Raw genomic sequence first — 22,239 nt, 5'->3', positions numbered from 1 at the left:
AAGAGAAAATATTTCCATGAGACTTTCTGATAAATGACCAAATTCATATGTCACTTCTCCATTTTGTCCCTCGTCAGCATCAGTAGCACTCACAGTAACCACTACAATATCTACAGGAGAATTTTCAGGCAGACTGACTTTATAGACGGCCTGACTAAAGACTGGAGCATTATCATTAGCATCCAGTACAGTGACGTGTATGGCTACAGTACCTGATCTCGGTGGAGTCCCACCATCAACCGCAGTGAGAATTAAAGTCACCTCTTTTTGCTGCTCACGATCCAACTCTTTATTGAGCTCGAGCTCTCCATATTTTCTTCCATTTTCACGCGTAACTACATTTAAATGAAAGTGTTCATTGTTTTGTAATGTATATGACTGCACTGAATTCACACCAATATCCGCATCGTGGGCCTCATCTAATAAATAACGAGATCCTTTGACTGCTGATTCCCTTATTTCGAATTTGATACGATTTTGTTTGAATAATGGCGAATTGTCGTTGATATCCTCAATGTTGAGAATGAAGCGATGCAGCTCCAAAGGATTTTCCAGCACGAGCTCCTGTTTTATAACGCATGAAGATTTCTTTCCACAAAGACTTTCTCTGTCGATCCTCTCCGCTACTGTCAGTTCTCCAGTATTCAGATTAATATCACAGTATCGTTTTCTGTTTCCTTCGGTATGAATTCGAGCCTTACGAGATGATAGTCTTTTCACATCAAGCCCGAGATCTTTTGCTATATTTCCAATCACAGATCCGCGTTTCATCTCCTCCGGAAAAGAATAGCTCACGTCTCCATAAGCGGTGTGCGCCATAAGCACGAAGAACAAAAGGCCAAACATTTGAAATGCAACCCGGAAGATTTTGAAATCCATTTGTAACCTCAATAATAACCACGTCATAAACAGTTCCTTGTGCAAGAAAATATTTAACTAATCCTGAACGTGAGACAGAAATACAAACGATTAGAGGATGAGCTTCTGTCGACGTTTATCTATAGCAAAGCGAGCATGTAAGCCAAGCATATGACATCATGAGCAGGGAGGAGGAAAGTAAAATATGAAATCTAAAGGTTTTACTAGTGAACAGCGACACTGTGAGTCAAATGAGGAAACTGCATTAAAATCTTTGGCAGTGTAAATAAACGGACCTTGGTTTGAAAAAGAGTGGTAGTTGTTAAATAACGTCACAATATTCAGGGAATACTGTAACGTACATTCTTGGTGAGACAGAAAATACGCAAAACAAATTTCCACAATGTATATCCATACAAACCCCACGGGTTATATACAGAGAAACATTAAAGCAGAGAAAAAACCCGATCAGCCAGAGACACAATCTGTGCAGCACCATGGACAGAAACATGACAACTGCCCCCCTTCCGTCTCCTACTAATGTGAATTAGGAAAAGAAAATTGATAAAATTTTACAATAAGGTTCTGTACTTCAGCATTAGTAAGCTGATTAGTTTTCATCAACTAACAATTAAAAAAAAAAAAAAAATGTAAAAACATTAAGGCTAATGATCTATTTATATAAATACACTGCAGAATATTTTATTGTTAGCACATAACGCATTTAACTAATGTTAAAGTGTACTTATTTAATTGTTAAAATGTATTGGTAAATGTAGAAATTAACAAAAATTAATTAGCCTATATCTGAAAAGGATTGATCGCTGTTATGTCATTTTGACTATTATAATGTGGAAGTATGCTACCTCACTGTAGTGCAACCAAAATTATTTTTCTTAGGCTTAAGGTAATGCTACTGATATTATAATTAAAAACCATTTTCAAATGTTTTCAACATTAACAACATATTAAATAACCATATAGATTGCATTAATTTACCATCGACGTCATATGAGACCAGAAAAGACCAGTGACTCGAAATAGATCAGCAAATTATTTTAAAGTTTAAAACATGTAACAAGATGTTCTTTAATTTATTAACTAATTGAGTGAAAAGGAAATAAAACAAGTACAGTTGTGGCCAAAAATATTGGCACCCTTGGTAAATATGAGCAAAGAAGGCTGTGAAAAAAACAAAAAAACAAAAACAAATTCTGCATCGTTTATCCTTTTGATCTTCCATTAAAAACACAAAAAAATGTAACCTTTAATTGAAGTAAAACAATTGAAACAGGGAAAATGTCTCATTATGAAATAAATATTTTTCTCCAAAATGCATTGGCAATAATTATTGGCACCCTTTAATTCAATAATTTTTGCAACCTCCCTTTGCCAAGATAAGAGCTCTGAGTCTTCTCTTATAACGCCTAATGAGGTTGGAGAACACCTGGCAAGGGATCTGAGCCCATTCCTCCATACATAAACTCTCCAGATCCTTCAAATTCAGAGGTCCATGTTGGTGGACTCTCCTCTTCAGTTCACCCCACAAATTTTCTATGGGGTTCAGGTCAGGGGACTGGGATGGCCATGGCAGAACTTTGGATTTGTGGTCAGTGAACCATTTTTGTGTTGATTTTGATGTTTGTTTTGGATCATTGTCTTGCTGGAAGATCCAACCAGGGCCCATTGTAAGTTTTCTGGCAGAGGCAGTCAGGTTTTGATTTTTTATCTGTTGGTATTTGATAGAGTCCATGATGCCATGTATCTGAACAAGATGTCCAGGACCTCTGGCATAAAAACAGCCCCACAACATTAAAGATCCAGCACCACATTTAAACGTGGGCATTGGGTACTTCTTCATCTCTGTGTGTGCCAAACCCATCTCTGGTGTTTGATGCCAAAAAGCTCTTTTTTTATTTTTTTTATTTCATCTGACCATAGAACAGTTGCATTTGAAGTTCCAGTAGTGTCTGGCAAACTGAAGATGCTTGAGTTTTTTGTTGGATGAGAGCAGAGGCTTTATTACTTGAAACCCTCCCAAACAACTTGTGGTGATGTAGGTGATGTCTGATATTTTTTTTTTTTAAACCTTCTGACCCAAAGACCCATCTAATTTCTGCAATTCTCCAGCTGTGATCCTTGGAGGTTCTTTGGCCACTTGAACCATCCTCCTCACTGTGCATGGAGACATTACAGACACATGTCCTTTTCCAGGCCGATTCTTAAGATCTCCAGTTGATTGGAACTTGTTCATTATTGCCCTGATGGTGGAAAGGGGCATTTTCAATGCTTTGGCTATTTTCATATAGCCACTACCCATTTTGTGAAGCTCAACAACCTTTTGCATGACATCAGAAATATATTATTTAGTCTAACCCATTGTGATTGATGATTTAGGGAATATGGCCTGTGTGTTACCTTATATTTATACTCCTGTGAAACAGGAAGATATAGCTGAACAATTTCATGTTCGTTGTCACCCAGGTGCACTAAAAAATGTAAAATATGAATGGAAAATATACTTCAGATATATTTGACACATAAGAATTTATAGGGGTGCCAAAAATTGTGGCCAATGTGTTTTGGAGAAAAAAATATTTATTTAATGATGAGATTTTTCCCTCTAACAGTTGTTTTTCTTTAATTAAAGGATAGATTTTTGTGATTTTTTTTTTTTTTTTAATAAAAGATCAAAAGGATCAACAATGCAGATTTTTTTATCCACAGACTTCTTTGCTCATATTTACCATGGGTGCCATTATTTTTGGCCACAACTGTACTTGAATAACAGAAAGTAAGAGGATGAACAAAGTACTTTTTTTTTTTCTTTTCTTTTATTCCCATTAAAGTAATCTCTTTCAATTTGAAGTGTCAGTGAGTCATGAAAAAACTTCAATAAAACAAAGGGGAAAAGCTCAATGCAGAAACACACACCAATAAGTGACAATGATGGTGTCTAAAAATCGTGAATACAAGACAAAATAAATTTTTTTAAAAGAGTATCGCAATGAAGTTGGAAAATATTGCAAAAAGTATGGCATCATTAATCCTACCTGAATGGAATCACCAATTTCCGCATCAAGCCCCTCAAGATCATCCACAGAGGACGGAGTCTTTTTCAGAGTCAGGTCAGAGGTCAGCGTGCCCTCATTATAAGATCTGATGAACTTGAAGTCACTAGTGCGCGAGCCCGTGGTCAGATATGCATCATAATTGTAAGTGCTGCGGAGAGTTCCCGCGCCCTCCACGTCTGCATAATTTGGAGGGAGATACGCGCTGGGAATGGCTACAGCTCCATCAAACAACAGTCTGGGCTTTCTCCTGCGACAGAACCTCACGGCCAGGATGATGATGAGGAAGGTGAGGAAGAAAGTGGAAACGGACACCAGTGCGATGATCAAATAAAATGTCAGTTTGGAGCTGCTCTCGTCATGAGACATGTCTTTCAGTTCTGGAACTTCAGCCAAATTATCTGATAAAAGTAAATACAATGCGCACGTGGCTGAGAGAGAGGACTGTCCGTTATCTCTCACGGAGACAATAAGGTTCTGTTTCATGCTGTCAGATTCAGAAATGTCCCGCTGCGTCCTGATCTCTCCGCTGTGGACACCGATAGTGAAAAGTCCCGGATCAGTCGCTTTAATAATGTGATACGAGAGCCACGCGTTCTGTCCAGAATCCGCGTCCACGGCGATCACCTTGGAGACCAGGGAGCCCGCCTGCGCAGCTTTGGGGACCATCTCGGTCATGAAGGAGTTCCCTTCCGGAGAGGGGTATAATATCTGAGGGGAGTTGTCATTCTCATCCGTTATGAAGACACTCACGGTCACGTTACTGCTCAGAGGAGGAGACCCGTTGTCTCTGGCTAACACGAGCACTTTGAAACTTCTCAACTGCTCGTAATCAAACGACCTCACGGCATGAAGGACCCCGGTGTCTCCGTTGATGGATAAAAAGGAGGACACCGGTGCGCCATTGACATCAGAGGGCAACAGAGAATAAACTACAGTGCCATTCTGTCTCCAGTCCGGGTCTGTAGCTGATACTGAACAAACAGAGGAGCCCGGTTTGTTATTTTCTTGCACATTAGCTCTGTAATTCTGCTCCTCAAATACAGGTGGGTTATCATTCACGTCAGCTACAGTGAAGTGAATATTCTTAGTGGAAGATAAAGGCGGAGAGCCCTCATCAGTAGCAGTAATGGTGATGTTATAATCAGACACCAGCTCGCGGTCTAATTCACCTGTGGTCACCAGAGAATAGTAATTTTTGATTGAAGCTACGAGTTTAAATGGGACGTTTTGCTGAATGGAGCAGCGCACCTGTCCGTTATTCTCAGAGTCTCTGTCCTGCACATTAATGATGCCAACCTCTGTACCGGGTGACGCATTCTCGGGAATGGGGCTGTTCAGAGAATTAAGTATTAAAAAAGGGGCGTTATCATTGATATCAACAACATCTATTAATACAGAGGAATGACTGGCTAATCCTTGACCATCTTTAGCTTGAATAGGCAGTTCTATTGAATTCTCCTCCTCATAATCAATGAGTCCTGTAAGTTTAATCTCACCAGACACTGCATCAAGAGAAAATAATTCACGCAAGCTTTCTGATAAATGGCCAAAAGCATATGTCACCTCTCCATTTTGTCCCTCGTCAGCATCAGTAGCACTCACAGTAACCACTACAGTATCTACAGGAGAATTTTCAGGCAGACTGACTTTATAGACGGCCTGACTAAAGACTGGAGCATTATCATTAGCATCCAGTACAGTGACGTGTATGGCTACAGTACCTGATCTCGGTGGAGTCCCACCATCAACCGCAGTGAGAATTAAAGTCACCTCTTTTTGCTGCTCACGATCCAACTCTTTATTCAACACGAGCTCTCCGTATTTTCTTCCATTTGTCCGCGTAAGGACACTTAAAATAAAGTGTTCATTGTTTTGTAATATATATGACTGCACTGAATTCACACCAATATCCGCATCATGGGCCTCATCTAATAAATAACGAGATCCTTTGTCTGCTGATTCCCTTATTTCGAATTTAATAACACTATCTGTGAACTGTGGTGAATTATCATTTATGTCCTCAATATTAAGAATAAAACGATGCAGCTCCAAAGGATTTTCCAGCACGAGCTCCTGTTTTATAACGCATGAAGATTTCTTTCCACAAAGACTTTCTCTGTCGATCCTCTCCGCTACTGTCAGTTCTCCAGTATTCAGATTAATATCACAGTATCGTTTTCTGTTTCCTTCAGTAGGAATTCGAGCCTTACGAGATGATAGTCTTTTCACATCGAGCCCGAGATCTTTTGCTATATTTCCAATCACAGATCCGCGTTTCATCTCCTCCGGAAAAGAATAGCTCACGTCTCCATAAGCGGTGTGCGCCATAAGCACGAAGAACAAAAGGCAAAACATCTCATGAGCAACCCAGAAGCTTTTCAAATCCATATGGAGCACAAAAATAACAACGTTATAAAAGATTGAATGCGAAAGATATAACTTACATTTCAGACTAAATGTAGAATATGAGACAAATGCAAAAGATTAGAGAATGAGCCACTATCGACGTTTTCTATAACGAGGCGAGCTGGAATGGACTGACCCTGCAATGACATCATGAAGAGGGTGGAGGTAAGTTCATTATGAAATCTAAAGGTTTTACTGGTGAACAGCGACACAGTGAGTTAAATGAAGAAACTGCAGAACACTCATTTATTTGACAGTATGTTAACGCAACTTGGATCGAACAGGAATGATTTTCACAAAATGAATTAACAGTGTCAAGGACCTGCCGTGACGTATTACTACTTGAAGAGCAGAAAATGCACAATAACTTCTGTAATGTACATCCAAAAAGCCACGACTGGATACAGAATTGTATTACATAAAGAGGAAAATCCCAAACAAGTCAGATACACGATCTGCACAGCACTATGAACAGCAATAGGAAAAATAACCACGGTATTTCCTCTGATATTAAGCTGGACTGTTTCATGTTTGTAGTTTATTGACGTGAGTTTACAAATCTTTACATATGAATGACATTTTAATGACTGATTTGATAGAGGAATAATTTCGCTAAACTCTTTAAGTGACCAAAAAGAACCACTGACTCGATGAAATTGCTCATTAAGAAATGTTCCCTAAAAAAAATAAAAAAATAAAAATAAAAAAAAATAATAATTGAAAATGAAAAGGACGTAACAAATATTAAAAAAATCAGGCCACAAAGGAAAACTAAGGGAGCAACTTACTGAACTATTATTTAACTTGTTTTTATATCTTCAATTGACTGTAATGTCTAAAAATCAAAAATATTAGTCAATGATAAAATCGTAAAGAAAAAAAAAACAGCTTTATAAGTGAATCATAAAGAAAGGCGAAAATATGGGATGTTGGCTCCTTTTCCTGTATCCTCATTCACCTCTAAATATGTTCACAATTTTCTACAAAATCTACTTAAGTGAGCCTCATATCTATTTCTTTAACAAGAGAAACGAACCTATTACCAAAGAATGCAAAGTTTTTCTAATATAAAGGGAAACACATTCAAATTCATTTATAACTCCTGAAAATATTGAAAATATAGAAATAATTAAATGTCGGAGCTAAAATCATTAATTTAATCATTCAGTCATTAAAGAGAGCAGCCATACAAAAAAAAAAAAAATAAAAAAATAAAATAAAATAAAATAAAATAATAATAATAATAATACAAAAAATAATAATGAATAAAAATAAAACAATTAAAATGAATATATTGAGTATACTTGTCTGTACAGCACCATGGACAGCAACAGGAAAAATTTCCATTCAGTTTACTCGGTGTACTGTAAGTGCTGCACATTTAAAACATTGAACGGAACATTAAAACTCTTTAAAAACTTATTCAGTACTAAAAACTTATCTTTCAGAGGATGGCAAAATAATAATAATTGGCATTATTTTCTCCAGACTTATTGTACAAGATAGAGAGCACAACTGACTCCTCATAGAAGAGCAAATTAATATTAAAACATGAATAGAAACTGCTTAAAAACTTGAAGAATATATATGTTTTCAATTTTAAATCAAAAGTATTATCCAGTCTTGAAATACTTCAATGAAACAAGCCATGGAAATACAGTTAAAAAGTCACCAAAACCAAACCACCAATCAGCTATAATTATTGCAAAACGAAAAACTGATATTTCACAAAAAAGTAAAACTTAAAATTAGTGTAGAAAAATTATACAATTCTGCAAGAAAAGCAATGATAGTAGAATCATAGGTTTTTCCTGTAACAAGAATAAAGAATGAAAATGGAAACGCACACTTAAAATCAGCCCATTAAAGTCCTACTATAAATCAAGCAAAAGTAGAGAATCATTAATCCTACCTGAAACGAATCACCAATTTCCGCATCAAGCCCTTCAAGATCATCCACAGAGGACGGAGTCTTTTTCAGAGTCAGGTCAGAGGTCAGCGTGCCCTCATTATAAGATCTGATGAACTTGAAGTCACTAGTGCGCGAGCCCGTGGTCAGATATGCGTCATAATTGTAAGTGCTGCGGAGAGTTCCCGCGCCCTCCACGTCTGCGTAATTTGGAGGGAGATACGCGCTGGGAATGGCTACAGCTCCATCAAACAACAGTCTGGGCTTTCTCCTGCGACAAAACCTCACGGCCAGGATGATGATGAGGAAGGTGAGGAAGAAAGTGGAAACGGACACCAGCGCGATGATCAAATAAAACGTCAGTTTGGAGCTGCTCTCGTCATGAGACATGTCTTTCAGTTCTGGAACTTCAGCCAAATTATCTGATATAAGTAAATACAATGCGCACGTGGCCGAGAGAGAGGACTGTCCGTTATCTCTCACGGAGACAATAAGGTTCTGTTTCATGCTGTCAGATTCAGAAATGTCCCGCTGCGTCCTGATCTCTCCGCTGTGGACACCGATAGTGAAAAGTCCCGGATCAGTCGCTTTAATAATGTGATACGAGAGCCACGCGTTCTGTCCAGAATCCGCGTCCACGGCGATCACCTTGGAGACCAGGGAGCCCGCCTGCGCAGCTTTGGGGACCATCTCGGTCATGAAGGAGTTCCCTTCCGGAGAGGGGTATAATATCTGAGGGGAGTTGTCATTCTCATCCGTTATGAAGACACTCACGGTCACGTTACTGCTCAGAGGAGGAGACCCGTTGTCTCTGGCTAACACGAGCACTTTGAAACTTCTCAACTGCTCGTAATCAAACGACCTCACGGCATGAAGGACCCCGGTGTCTCCGTTGATGGATAAAAAGGAGGACACCGGTGCGCCATTGACATCAGAGGGCAACAGAGAATAAACTACAGTGCCATTCTGTCTCCAGTCCGGGTCTGTAGCTGATACTGAACAAACAGAGGAGCCCGGTTTGTTATTTTCTTGCACATTAGCTCTGTAATTCTGCTCCTCAAATACAGGTGGGTTATCATTCACGTCAGCTACAGTGAAGTGAATATTCTTAGTGGAAGATAAAGGCGGAGAGCCCTCATCAGTAGCAGTAATGGTGATGTTATAATCAGACACCAGCTCGCGGTCTAATTCACCTGTGGTCACCAGAGAATAGTAATTTTTGATTGAAGGTACGAGTTTAAATGGGACGTTTTGCTGAATGGAGCAGCGCACCTGTCCGTTATTCTCAGAGTCTCTGTCCTGCACATTAATGATGCCAACCTCTGTACCGGGTGATGCATTCTCGGGAATGGGGCTGTTCATAGAATTAAGTATTAAAAAAGGGGCATTATCATTGATATCAACAACATCTATCAATACAGTGGAATGACTGGCTAATCCTTGACCATCTTTAGCTTGAATGGGCAGTTCTATTGAATTCTCCTCCTCATAATCAATGAGTCCTGTAAATTTAATCTCACCAGACACTGCATCAAGAGAAAATATTTCCATGAGACTTTCTGATAAATGACCAAATTCATATGTCACTTCTCCATTTTGTCCTTCGTCAGCATCAGTAGCGCTCACAGTAACCACTACAGTATCTACAGGAGAATTTTCAGGCAGACTGACTTTATAGACGGCCTGACTAAAGACTGGAGCATTATCATTAGCATCCAGTACAGTGACGTGTATGGCTACAGTACCTGATCTCGGTGGAGTCCCACCATCAACCGCAGTGAGAATTAAAGTCACCTCTTTTTGCTGCTCACGATCCAACTCTTTATTGAGCTCGAGCTCTCCATATTTTCTTCCATTTTCACGCGTAACTACATTTAAATGAAAGTGTTCATTGTTTTGTAATGTATATGACTGCACTGAATTCACACCAATATCCGCATCGTGGGCCTCATCTAATAAATAACGAGATCCTTTGTCTGCTGATTCCTGTATTTCGAATTTGATACGATTTTGTTTGAATAATGGCGAATTGTCATTTATGTCCTCAATATTAAGAATAAAGCGATGCAGCTCCAAAGGATTTTCCAGCACGAGCTCCTGTTTTATAACGCATGAAGATTTCTTTCCACAAAGACTTTCTCTGTCGATCCTCTCCGCTACTGTCAGTTCTCCAGTATTCAGATTAATATCACAGTATCGTTTTCTGTTTCCTTCGGTATGAATTCGAGCCTTACGAGGTGATAGTCTGTTCACATCGAGCCCGAGATCCTTCGCTATATTTCCAATCACAGATCCGCGTTTCATCTCCTCCGGAAAAGAATAGCTCACGTCTCCATAAGCGGTGTGCGCCATAAGCACGAAGAACAAAAGGCCAAACATTTGAAATGCAACCCAGAAGATTTTGAAATCCATTTGTAACCTCAATAATAACCACGTCATAAACAGTTCCTTGTGCAAGAAAATATTTAACTAATCCAGAACGTGAGACAGAAATACAAACGATTAGAGGATGAGCTTCTGTCGACGTTTATCTATAGCAAAGCGAGCATGTAAGCCAAGCATATGACATCATGAGCAGGGAGGAGGAAAGTAAAATATGAAATCTAAAGGTTTTACTAGTGAACAGCGACACTGTGAGTCAAATGAGGAAACTGCATTAAAATCTTTGGCAGTGTAAATAAACGGACCTTGGTTTGAAAAAGAGTGGTAGTTGTTAAATAACGTCACAATATTCAGGGAATACTGTAACGTACATTCTTGGTGAGACAGAAAATACGCAAAACAAATTTCCACAATGTATATCCATACAAACCCCACGGGTTATATACAGAGAAACATTAAAGCAGAGAAAAAACCCGATCAGCCAGAGACACAATCTGTGCAGCACCATGGACAGAAACATGACAACTGCCCCCCTTCCGTCTCCTACTAATGTGAATTAGGAAAAGAAAATTGATAACATTTTACAATAAGGTTCTGTACTTCAGCATTAGTAAGCTGATTAGTTTTCATCAACTAACAATTAAAAAAAAAAAAAAAATGTAAAAACATTTAGGCTAATGATCTATTTATATAAATACACTGCAGAATATTTTATTGTTAGCACATAACGCATTTAACTAATGTTAAAGTGTACTTATTTAATTGTTAAAATGTATTGGTAAATGTAGAAATTAACAAAAATTAATTAGCCTATATCTGAAAAGGACTGATCGCTGTTATGTCATTTTGACTATTATAATGTGGAAGTATGCTACCTCACTGTAGTGCAACCAAAATTATTTTTCTTAGGCTTAAGGTAATGCTACTGATATTATAATTAAAAACCATTTTCAAATGTTTTCAACATTAACAACATATTAAATAACCATATAGATTGCATTAATTTACCATCGACGTCATATGAGACCAGAAAAGACCAGTGACTCGAAATAGATCAGCAAATTATTTTAAAGTTTAAAACATGTAACAAGATGTTCTTTAATTTATTAACTAATTGAGTGAAAAGGAAATAAAACAAGTACAGTTGTGGCCAAAAATATTGGCACCCTTGGTAAATATGAGCAAAGAAGGCTGTGAAAAAACAAAAAAACAAAAACAAATTCTGCATCGTTTATCCTTTTGATCTTCCATTAAAAACACAAAAAAATGTAACCTTTAATTGAAGTAAAACAATTGAAACAGGGAAAATGTCTCATTATGAAATAAATATTTTTCTCCAAAATGCATTGGCAATAATTATTGGCACCCTTTAATTCAATAATTTTTGCAACCTCCCTTTGCCAAGATAAGAGCTCTGAGTCTTCTCTTATAACGCCTAATGAGGTTGGAGAACACCTGGCAAGGGATCTGAGCCCATTCCTCCATACATAAACTCTCCAGATCCTTCAAATTCAGAGGTCCATGTTGGTGGACTCTCCTCTTCAGTTCACCCCACAAATTTTCTATGGGGTTCAGGTCAGGGGACTGGGATGGCCATGGCAGAACTTTGGATTTGTGGTCAGTGAACCATTTTTGTGTTGATTTTGATGTTTGTTTTGGATCATTGTCTTGCTGGAAGATCCAACCAGGGCCCATTGTAAGTTTTCTGGCAGAGGCAGCCAGGTTTTGATTTTTTATCTGTTGGTATTTGATAGAGTCCATGATGCCATGTATCTGAACAAGATGTCCAGGACCTCTGGCATAAAAACAGCCCCACAACATTAAAGATCCAGCACCACATTTAAACGTGGGCATTGGGTACTTCTTCATCTCTGTGTGTGCCAAACCCATCTCTGGTGCTTGCTGCCAAAAAGCTCTTTTTTTTTTTTTTTTTTTTTTGTTTCATCTGACCATAGAACTGTTGCATTTGAAGTTCCAGTAGTGTCTGGCAAACTGAAGATGCTTGAGTTTTTTGTTGGATGAGAGCAGAGGCTTTATTACTTGAAACCCTCCCAAACAACTTGTGGTGATGTAGGTGATGTCTGATATTTTTTTTTTTTAAACCTTCTGACCCAAAGACCCATCTAATTTCTGCAATTCTCCAGCTGTGATCCTTGGAGGTTCTTTGGCCACTTGAACCATCCTCCTCACTGTGCATGGAGACATTACAGACACATGTCCTTTTCCAGGCCGATTCTTAAGATCTCCAGTTGATTGGAACTTGTTCATTATTGCCCTGATGGTGGAAAGGGGCATTTTCAATGCTTTGGCTATTTTCATATAGCCACTACCCATTTTGTGAAGCTCAACAACCTTTTGCATGACATCAGAAATATATTATTTAGTCTAACCCACTGTGATTGATGATTTAGGGAATATGGCCTGTGTGTTACCTTATATTTATACTCCTGTGAAACAGGAAGATATAGCTGAACAATTTCATGTTCGTTGTCACCCAGGTGCACTAAAAAATGTAAAATATGAATGGAAAATATACTTCAGATATATTTGACACATAAGAATTTATAGGGGTGCCAAAAATTGTGGCCAATGTGTTTTGGAGAAAAAAATATTTATTTAATGATGAGATTTTTCCCTCTAACAGTTGTTTTTCTTTAATTAAAGGATAGATTTTTGTGATTTTTTTTTTTTTTTTAATAAAAGATCAAAAGGATCAACAATGCAGATTTTTTTATCCACAGACTTCTTTGCTCATATTTACCATGGGTGCCATTATTTTTGGCCACAACTGTACTTGAATAACAGAAAGTAAGAGGATGACCAAAGTACTTTTTTTTTTCTTTTCTTTTATTCCCATTAAAGTAATCTCTTTCAATTTGAAGTGTCAGTGAGTCATGAAAAAACTTCAATAAAACAAAGGGGAAAAGCTCAATGCAGAAACACACACCAATAAGTGACAATGATGGTGTCTAAAAATCGTGAATACAAGACAAAATAAAAATTTTTAAAAGAGTATCGCAATGAAGTTGGAAAATATTGCAAAAAGTATGGCATCATTAATCCTCCCTGAATGGAATCACCAATTTCCGCATCAAGCCCCTCAAGATCATCCACAGAGGACGGAGTCTTTTTCAGAGTCAGGTCAGAGGTCAGCGTGCCCTCATTATAAGATCTGATGAACTTGAAGTCACTAGTGCGCGAGCCCGTGGTCAGATATGCATCATAATTGTAAGTGCTGCGGAGAGTTCCCGCGCCCTCCACGTCTGCATAATTTGGAGGGAGATACGCGCTGGGAATGGCTACAGCTCCATCAAACAACAGTCTGGGCTTTCTCCTGCGACAGAACCTCACGGCCAGGATGATGATGAGGAAGGTGAGGAAGAAAGTGGAAACGGACACCAGTGCGATGATCAAATAAAATGTCAGTTTGGAGCTGCTCTCGTCATGAGACATGTCTTTCAGTTCTGGAACTTCAGCCAAATTATCTGATAAAAGTAAATACAATGCGCACGTGGCTGAGAGAGAGGACTGTCCGTTATCTCTCACGGAGACAATAAGGTTCTGTTTCATGCTGTCAGATTCAGAAATGTCCCGCTGCGTCCTGATCTCTCCGCTGTGGACACCGATAGTGAAAAGTCCCGGATCAGTCGCTTTAATAATGTGATACGAGAGCCACGCGTTCTGTCCAGAATCCGCGTCCACGGCGATCACCTTGGAGACCAGGGAGCCCGCCTGCGCAGCTTTGGGGACCATCTCGGTCATGAAGGAGTTCCCTTCCGGAGAGGGGTATAATATCTGAGGGGAGTTGTCATTCTCATCCGTTATGAAGACACTCACGGTCACGTTACTGCTCAGAGGAGGAGACCCGTTGTCTCTGGCTAACACGAGCACTTTGAAACTTCTCAACTGCTCGTAATCAAACGACCTCACGGCATGAAGGACCCCGGTGTCTCCGTTGATGGATAAAAAGGAGGACACCGGTGCGCCATTGACATCAGAGGGCAACAGAGAATAAACTACAGTGCCATTCTGTCTCCAGTCCGGGTCTGTAGCTGATACTGAACAAACAGAGGAGCCCGGTTTGTTATTTTCTTGCACATTAGCTCTGTAATTCTGCTCCTCAAATACAGGTGGGTTATCATTCACGTCAGCTACAGTGAAGTGAATATTCTTAGTGGAAGATAAAGGCGGAGAGCCCTCGTCAGTAGCAGTAATGGTGATGTTATAATCAGACACCAGCTCGCGGTCTAATTCACCTGTGGTCACCAGAGAATAGTAATTTTTGATTGAAGCTACGAGTTTAAATGGGACGTTTTGCTGAATGGAGCAGCGCACCTGTCCGTTATTCTCAGAGTCTCTGTCCTGCACATTAATGATGCCAACCTCTGTACCGGGTGACGCATTCTCGGGAATGGGGCTGTTCAGAGAATTAAGTATTAAAAAAGGGGCGTTATCATTGATATCAACAACATCTATTAATACAGAGGAATGACTGGCTAATCCTTGACCATCTTTAGCTTGAATAGGCAGTTCTATTGAATTCTCCTCCTCATAATCAATGAGTCCTGTAAGTTTAATCTCACCAGACACTGCATCAAGAGAAAATAATTCACGCAAGCTTTCTGATAAATGGCCAAAAGCATATGTCACCTCTCCATTTTGTCCCTCGTCAGCATCAGTAGCACTCACAGTAACCACTACAGTATCTACAGGAGAATTTTCAGGCAGACTGATTTTATAGACGGCCTGACTAAAGACTGGAGCATTATCATTAGCATCCAGTACAGTGACGTGTATGGCTACAGTACCTGATCTCGGTGGAGTCCCACCATCAACCGCAGTGAGAATTAAAGTCACCTCTTTTTGCTGCTCACGATCCAACTCTTTATTCAACACGAGCTCTCCGTATTTTCTTCCATTTGTCCGCGTAAGGACACTTAAAATAAAGTGTTCATTGTTTTGTAATGTATATGACTGCACTGAATTCACACCAATATCCGCATCATGGGCCTCATCTAATAAATAACGAGATCCTTTGTCTGCTGATTCCCTTATTTCGAATTTAATAACACTATCTGTGAACTGTGGTGAATTATCATTTATGTCCTCAATATTAAGAATAAAACGATGCAGCTCCAAAGGATTTTCCAGCACGAGCTCCTGTTTTATAACGCATGAAGATTTCTTTCCACAAAGACTTTCTCTTTCGATCCTCTCCGCTACTGTCAGTTCTCCAGTATTCAGATTAATATCACAGTATCGTTTTCTGTTTCCTTCAGTAGGAATTCGAGCCTTACGAGATGATAGTCTTTTCACATCGAGCCCGAGATCTTTTGCTATATTTCCAATCACAGATCCGCGTTTCATCTCCTCCGGAAAAGAATAGCTCACGTCTCCATAAGCGGTGTGCGCCATAAGCACGAAGAACAAAAGGCAAAACATCTCATGAGCAACCCAGAAGCTTTTCAAATCCATATGGAGCACAAAAATAACAACGTTATAAAAGATTGAATGCGAAAGATATAACTTACATTTCAGACTAAATGTAGAATATGAGACAAATGCAAAAGATTAGAGAATGAGCCACTATCGACGTTTTCTATAACGAGGCGAGCTGGAATGGACTGACCCTGCAATGACATCATGAAGAGGGTGGAGGTAAATTCATTATGAAATCCAAAGGTTTTACTGGTGAACAGCGACACAGTGAGTTAAATGAAGAAACTGCAGAACACTCATTTATTTGACAGTATGTTAACGCAACTTGGATCGAACAGGAATGATTTTCACAAAATGAATTAACAGTGTCAAGGACCTGCCGTGACGTATTACTACTTGAAGAGCAGAAAATGCACAATAACTTCTGTAATGTACATCCAAAAAGCCACGACTGGATACAGAATTGTATTACATAAAGAGGAAAATCCCAAACAAGTCAGATACACGATCTGCACAGCACTATGAACAGCAATAGGAAAAATAACCACGGTATTTCCTCTGATATTAAGCTGGACTGTTTCATGTTTGTAGTTTATTGACGTGAGTTTACAAATCTTTACATATGAATGACATTTTAATGACTGATTTGATAGAGGAATAATTTCGCTAAACTCTTTAAGTGACCAAAAAGAACCACTGACTCGATGAAATTGCTCATTAAGAAATGTTCCCTAAAAAAAATAAAAAAATAAAAATAAAAAAAAATAATAATTGAAAATGAAAAGGACGTAACAAATATTAAAAAAATCAGGCCACAAAGGAAAACTAAGGGAGCAACTTACTGAACTATTATTTAACTTGTTTTTATATCTTCAATTGACTGTAATGTCTAAAAATCAAAAATATTAGTCAATGATAAAATCGTAAAGAAAAAAAAAAACAGCTTTATAAGTGAATCATAAAGAAAGGCGAAAATATGGGATGTTGGCTCCTTTTCCTGTATCCTCATTCACCTCTAAATATGTTCACAATTTTCTACAAAATCTACTTAAGTGAGCCTCATATCTATTTCTTTAACAAGAGAAACGAACCTATTACCAAAGAATGCAAAGTTTTTCTAATATAAAGGGAAACACATTCAAATTCATTTATAACTCCTGAAAATATTGAAAATATAGAAATAATTAAATGTCGGAGCTAAAATCATTAATTTAATCATTCAGTCATTAAAGAGAGCAGCCATACAAAAAAAAAAAAAATAAAAAAATAAAATAAAATAAAATAAAATAATAATAATAATAATACAAAAAATAATAATGAATAAAAATAAAACAATTAAAATGAATATATTGAGTATACTTGTCTGTACAGCACCATGGACAGCAACAGGAAAAATTTCCATTCAGTTTACTCGGTGTACTGTAAGTGCTGCACATTTAAAACATTGAACGGAACATTAAAACTCTTTAAAAACTTATTCAGTACTAAAAACTTATCTTTCAGAGGATGGCAAAATAATAATAATTGGCATTATTTTCTCCAGACTTATTGTACAAGATAGAGAGCACAACTGACTCCTCATAGAAGAGCAAATTAATATTAAAACATGAATAGAAACTGCTTAAAAACTTGAAGAATATATATGTTTTCAATTTTAAATCAAAAGTATTATCCAGTCTTGAAATACTTCAATGAAACAAGCCATGGAAATACAGTTAAAAAGTCACCAAAACCAAACCACCAATCAGCTATAATTATTGCAAAACGAAAAACTGATATTTCACAAAAAAGTAAAACTTAAAATTAGTGTAGAAAAATTATACAATTCTGCAAGAAAAGCAATGATAGTAGAATCATAGGTTTTTCCTGTAACAAGAATAAAGAATGAAAATGGAAACGCACACTTAAAATCAGCCCATTAAAGTCCTACTATAAATCAAGCAAAAGTAGAGAATCATTAATCCTACCTGAAACGAATCACCAATTTCCGCATCAAGCCCTTCAAGATCATCCACAGAGGACGGAGTCTTTTTCAGAGTCAGGTCAGAGGTCAGCGTGCCCTCATTATAAGATCTGATGAACTTGAAGTCACTAGTGCGCGAGCCCGTGGTCAGATATGCGTCATAATTGTAAGTGCTGCGGAGAGTTCCCGCGCCCTCCACGTCTGCGTAATTTGGAGGGAGATACGCGCTGGGAATGGCTACAGCTCCATCAAACAACAGTCTGGGCTTTCTCCTGCGACAAAACCTCACGGCCAGGATGATGATGAGGAAGGTGAGGAAGAAAGTGGAAACGGACACCAGCGCGATGATCAAATAAAACGTCAGTTTGGAGCTGCTCTCGTCATGAGACATGTCTTTCAGTTCTGGAACTTCAGCCAAATTATCTGATATAAGTAAATACAATGCGCACGTGGCCGAGAGAGAGGACTGTCCGTTATCTCTCACGGAGACAATAAGGTTCTGTTTCATGCTGTCAGATTCAGAAATGTCCCGCTGCGTCCTGATCTCTCCGCTGTGGACACCGATAGTGAAAAGTCCCGGATCAGTCGCTTTAATAATGTGATACGAGAGCCACGCGTTCTGTCCAGAATCCGCGTCCACGGCGATCACCTTGGAGACCAGGGAGCCCGCCTGCGCAGCTTTGGGGACCATCTCGGTCATGAAGGAGTTCCCTTCCGGAGAGGGGTATAATATCTGAGGGGAGTTGTCATTCTCATCCGTTATGAAGACACTCACGGTCACGTTACTGCTCAGAGGAGGAGACCCGTTGTCTCTGGCTAACACGAGCACTTTGAAACTTCTCAACTGCTCGTAATCAAACGACCTCACGGCATGAAGGACCCCGGTGTCTCCGTTAATGGATAAAAAGGAGGACACCGGTGCGCCATTGACATCAGAGGGCAACAGAGAATAAACTACAGTGCCATTCTGTCTCCAGTCCGGGTCTGTAGCTGATACTGAACAAACAGAGGAGCCCGGTTTGTTATTTTCTTGCACATTAGCTCTGTAATTCTGCTCCTCAAATACAGGTGGGTTATCATTCACGTCAGCTACAGTGAAGTGAATATTCTTAGTGGAAGATAAAGGCGGAGAGCCCTCATCAGTAGCAGTAATGGTGATGTTATAATCAGACACCAGCTCGCGGTCTAATTCACCTGTGGTCACCAGAGAATAGTAATTTTTGATTGAAGGTACGAGTTTAAATGGGACGTTTTGCTGAATGGAGCAGCGCACCTGTCCGTTATTCTCAGAGTCTCTGTCCTGCACATTAATGATGCCAACCTCTGTACCGGGTGATGCATTCTCGGGAATGGGGCTGTTCATAGAATTAAGTATTAAAAAAGGGGCATTATCATTGATATCAACAACATCTATCAATACAGTGGAATGACTGGCTAATCCTTGACCATCTTTAGCTTGAATGGGCAGTTCTATTGAATTCTCCTCCTCATAATCAATGAGTCCTGTAAATTTAATCTCACCAGACACTGCATCAAGAGAAAATATTTCCATGAGACTTTCTGATAAATGACCAAATTCATATGTCACTTCTCCATTTTGTCCTTCGTCAGCATCAGTAGCGCTCACAGTAACCACTACAGTATCTACAGGAGAATTTTCAGGCAGACTGACTTTATAGACGGCCTGACTAAAGACTGGAGCATTATCATTAGCATCCAGTACAGTGACGTGTATGGCTACAGTACCTGATCTCGGTGGAGTCCCACCATCAACCGCAGTGAGAATTAAAGTCACCTCTTTTTGCTGCTCACGATCCAACTCTTTATTGAGCTCGAGCTCTCCATATTTTCTTCCATTTTCACGCGTAACTACATTTAAATGAAAGTGTTCATTGTTTTGTAATGTATATGACTGCACTGAATTCACACCAATATCCGCATCGTGGGCCTCATCTAATAAATAACGAGATCCTTTGTCTGCTGATTCCTGTATTTCGAATTTGATACGATTTTGTTTGAATAATGGCGAATTGTCATTTATGTCCTCAATATTAAGAATAAAGCGATGCAGCTCCAAAGGATTTTCCAGCACGAGCTCCTGTTTTATAACGCATGAAGATTTCTTTCCACAAAGACTTTCTCTGTCGATCCTCTCCGCTACTGTCAGTTCTCCAGTATTCAGATTAATATCACAGTATCGTTTTCTGTTTCCTTCGGTATGAATTCGAGCCTTACGAGGTGATAGTCTGTTCACATCGAGCCCGAGATCCTTCGCTATATTTCCAATCACAGATCCGCGTTTCATCTCCTCCGGAAAAGAATAGCTCACGTCTCCATAAGCGGTGTGCGCCATAAGCACGAAGAACAAAAGGCCAAACATTTGAAATGCAACCCAGAAGATTTTGAAATCCATTTGTAACCTCAATAATAACCACGTCATAAACAGTTCCTTGTGCAAGAAAATATTTAACTAATCCAGAACGTGAGACAGAAATACAAACGATTAGAGGATGAGCTTCTGTCGACGTTTATCTATAGCAAAGCGAGCATGTAAGCCAAGCATATGACATCATGAGCAGGGAGGAGGAAAGTAAAATATGAAATCTAAAGGTTTTACTAGTGAACAGCGACACTGTGAGTCAAATGAGGAAACTGCATTAAAATCTTTGGCAGTGTAAATAAACGGACCTTGGTTTGAAAAAGAGTGGTAGTTGTTAAATAACGTCACAATATTCAGGGAATACTGTAACGTACATTCTTGGTGAGACAGAAAATACGCAAAACAAATTTCCACAATGTATATCCATACAAACCCCACGGGTTATATACAGAGAAACATTAAAGCAGAGAAAAAACCCGATCAGCCAGAGACACAATCTGTGCAGCACCATGGACAGAAACATGACAACTGCCCCCCTTCCGTCTCCTACTAATGTGAATTAGGAAAAGAAAATTGATAACATTTTACAATAAGGTTCTGTACTTCAGCATTTGTAAGCTGATTAGTTTTCATCAACTAACAATTAAAAAAAAAAAAAAAATGTAAAAACATTTAGGCTAATGATCTATTTATATAAATACACTGCAGAATATTTTATTGTTAGCACATAACGCATTTAACTAATGTTAAAGTGTACTTATTTAATTGTTAAAATGTATTGGTAAATGTAGAAATTAACAAAAATTAATTAGCCTATATCTGAAAAGGATTGATCGCTGTTATGTCATTTTGACTATTATAATGTGGAAGTATGCTACCTCACTGTAGTGCAACCAAAATTATTTTTCTTAGGCTTAAGGTAATGCTACTGATATTATAATTAAAAAACATTTTCAAATGTTTTCAACATTAACAACATATTAAATAACCATATAGATTGCATTAATTTACCATCGACGTCATATGAGACCAGAAAAGACCAGTGACTCGAAATAGATCAGCAAATTATTTTAAAGTTTAAAACATGTAACAAGATGTTCTTTAATTTATTAACTAATTGAGTGAAAAGGAAATAAAACAAGTACAGTTGTGGCCAAAAATATTGGCACCCTTGGTAAATATGAGCAAAGAAGGCTGTGAAAAAAACAAAAAAACAAAAACAAATTCTGCATCGTTTATCCTTTTGATCTTCCATTAAAAACACAAAAAAATGTAACCTTTAATTGAAGTAAAACAATTGAAACAGGGAAAATGTCTCATTATGAAATAAATATTTTTCTCCAAAATGCATTGGCAATAATTATTGGCACCCTTTAATTCAATAATTTTTGCAACCTCCCTTTGCCAAGATAAGAGCTCTGAGTCTTCTCTTATAACGCCTAATGAGGTTGGAGAACACCTGGCAAGGGATCTGAGCCCATTCCTCCATACAGAAATTCTCCAGATCCTTCAAATTCAGAGGTCCATGTTGGTGGACTCTCCTCTTCAGTTCACCCCACAAATTTTCTATGGGGTTCAGGTCTGGGGACTGGGATGGCCATGGCAGAACCTTGGTTTTGTGGTCAGTGAACCATTTTTGTGTTGATTTTGATGTTTGTTTTGGATCATTGTCTTGCTGGAAGATCCAACCAGGGTCTATTGTAAGCTTTCTGGCAGAGGCAGCCAGGTTTTGATTTTTTATCTGTTGGTATTTGATAGAGTCCATGATGCCATGTATCTGAACAAGATGTCCAGGACCTCTGGCATAAAAACAGCCCCACAACATTAA

The 22,239-nt window shown here is 38.6% G+C and overlaps 5 protein-coding genes across 13 annotated transcripts in view; all 5 read right to left on the bottom strand.

Annotated features, from left to right (window-relative positions):
• The window catches only part of LOC127413162 (putative protocadherin beta-18), a 51,511-nt gene that overhangs the window by 4,599 nt on the left and 24,673 nt on the right, over positions 1-22,239 (bottom strand). The gene's annotated exons all lie outside the window — the stretch shown is intronic.
• The window catches only part of LOC127413209 (protocadherin beta-3-like), a 51,218-nt gene that overhangs the window by 20,832 nt on the left and 8,147 nt on the right, over positions 1-22,239 (bottom strand). The window contains exon 3 of one of the 9 annotated variants that reach the window (XM_051650141.1): positions 5,085-5,228. The exons of 5 other annotated variants lie outside the window; for them this stretch is intronic. The gene's annotated coding sequence lies outside the window, so the exon portion shown is untranslated. Of the gene's footprint in view, positions 1-5,084; positions 5,229-9,444; positions 9,568-14,868; positions 15,013-19,229; positions 19,353-22,239 lie in introns of those variants that run through there. 3 more of the 9 variants (XM_051650147.1, XM_051650140.1, XM_051650143.1) reach the window with 3 other exon arrangements.
• Positions 937-6,440, bottom strand: LOC127413136 (protocadherin beta-15-like). Its single transcript, XM_051650022.1, has 2 exons — positions 3,912-6,440; positions 937-942 (listed from the first exon to the last, which is right to left on the bottom strand). Exons 1-2 carry the CDS (start codon positions 6,318-6,320, stop codon positions 937-939), a joined length of 2,415 nt encoding a protein of 804 aa, XP_051505982.1. The 5' UTR covers positions 6,321-6,440.
• On the bottom strand, positions 6,373-10,686 carry LOC127413135 (protocadherin beta-15-like). Its single transcript, XM_051650021.1, has 2 exons — positions 8,251-10,686; positions 6,373-6,384 (listed from the first exon to the last, which is right to left on the bottom strand). Exons 1-2 carry the CDS (start codon positions 10,684-10,686, stop codon positions 6,373-6,375), a joined length of 2,448 nt encoding a protein of 815 aa, XP_051505981.1.
• On the bottom strand, positions 13,558-16,229 carry LOC127413134 (protocadherin beta-15-like). Its single transcript, XM_051650020.1, has one exon. It carries the CDS (start codon positions 16,102-16,104, stop codon positions 13,558-13,560), a length of 2,547 nt encoding a protein of 848 aa, XP_051505980.1. The 5' UTR covers positions 16,105-16,229.

The sequence above is a fragment of the Myxocyprinus asiaticus genome, chromosome 22 (genome assembly GCF_019703515.2).
Source record: "Myxocyprinus asiaticus isolate MX2 ecotype Aquarium Trade chromosome 22, UBuf_Myxa_2, whole genome shotgun sequence".
NCBI classification, from domain to species: Eukaryota; Metazoa; Chordata; class Actinopteri; order Cypriniformes; family Catostomidae; genus Myxocyprinus; species Myxocyprinus asiaticus.
This window is presented reverse-complemented; position numbering and strand designations above follow the sequence as displayed.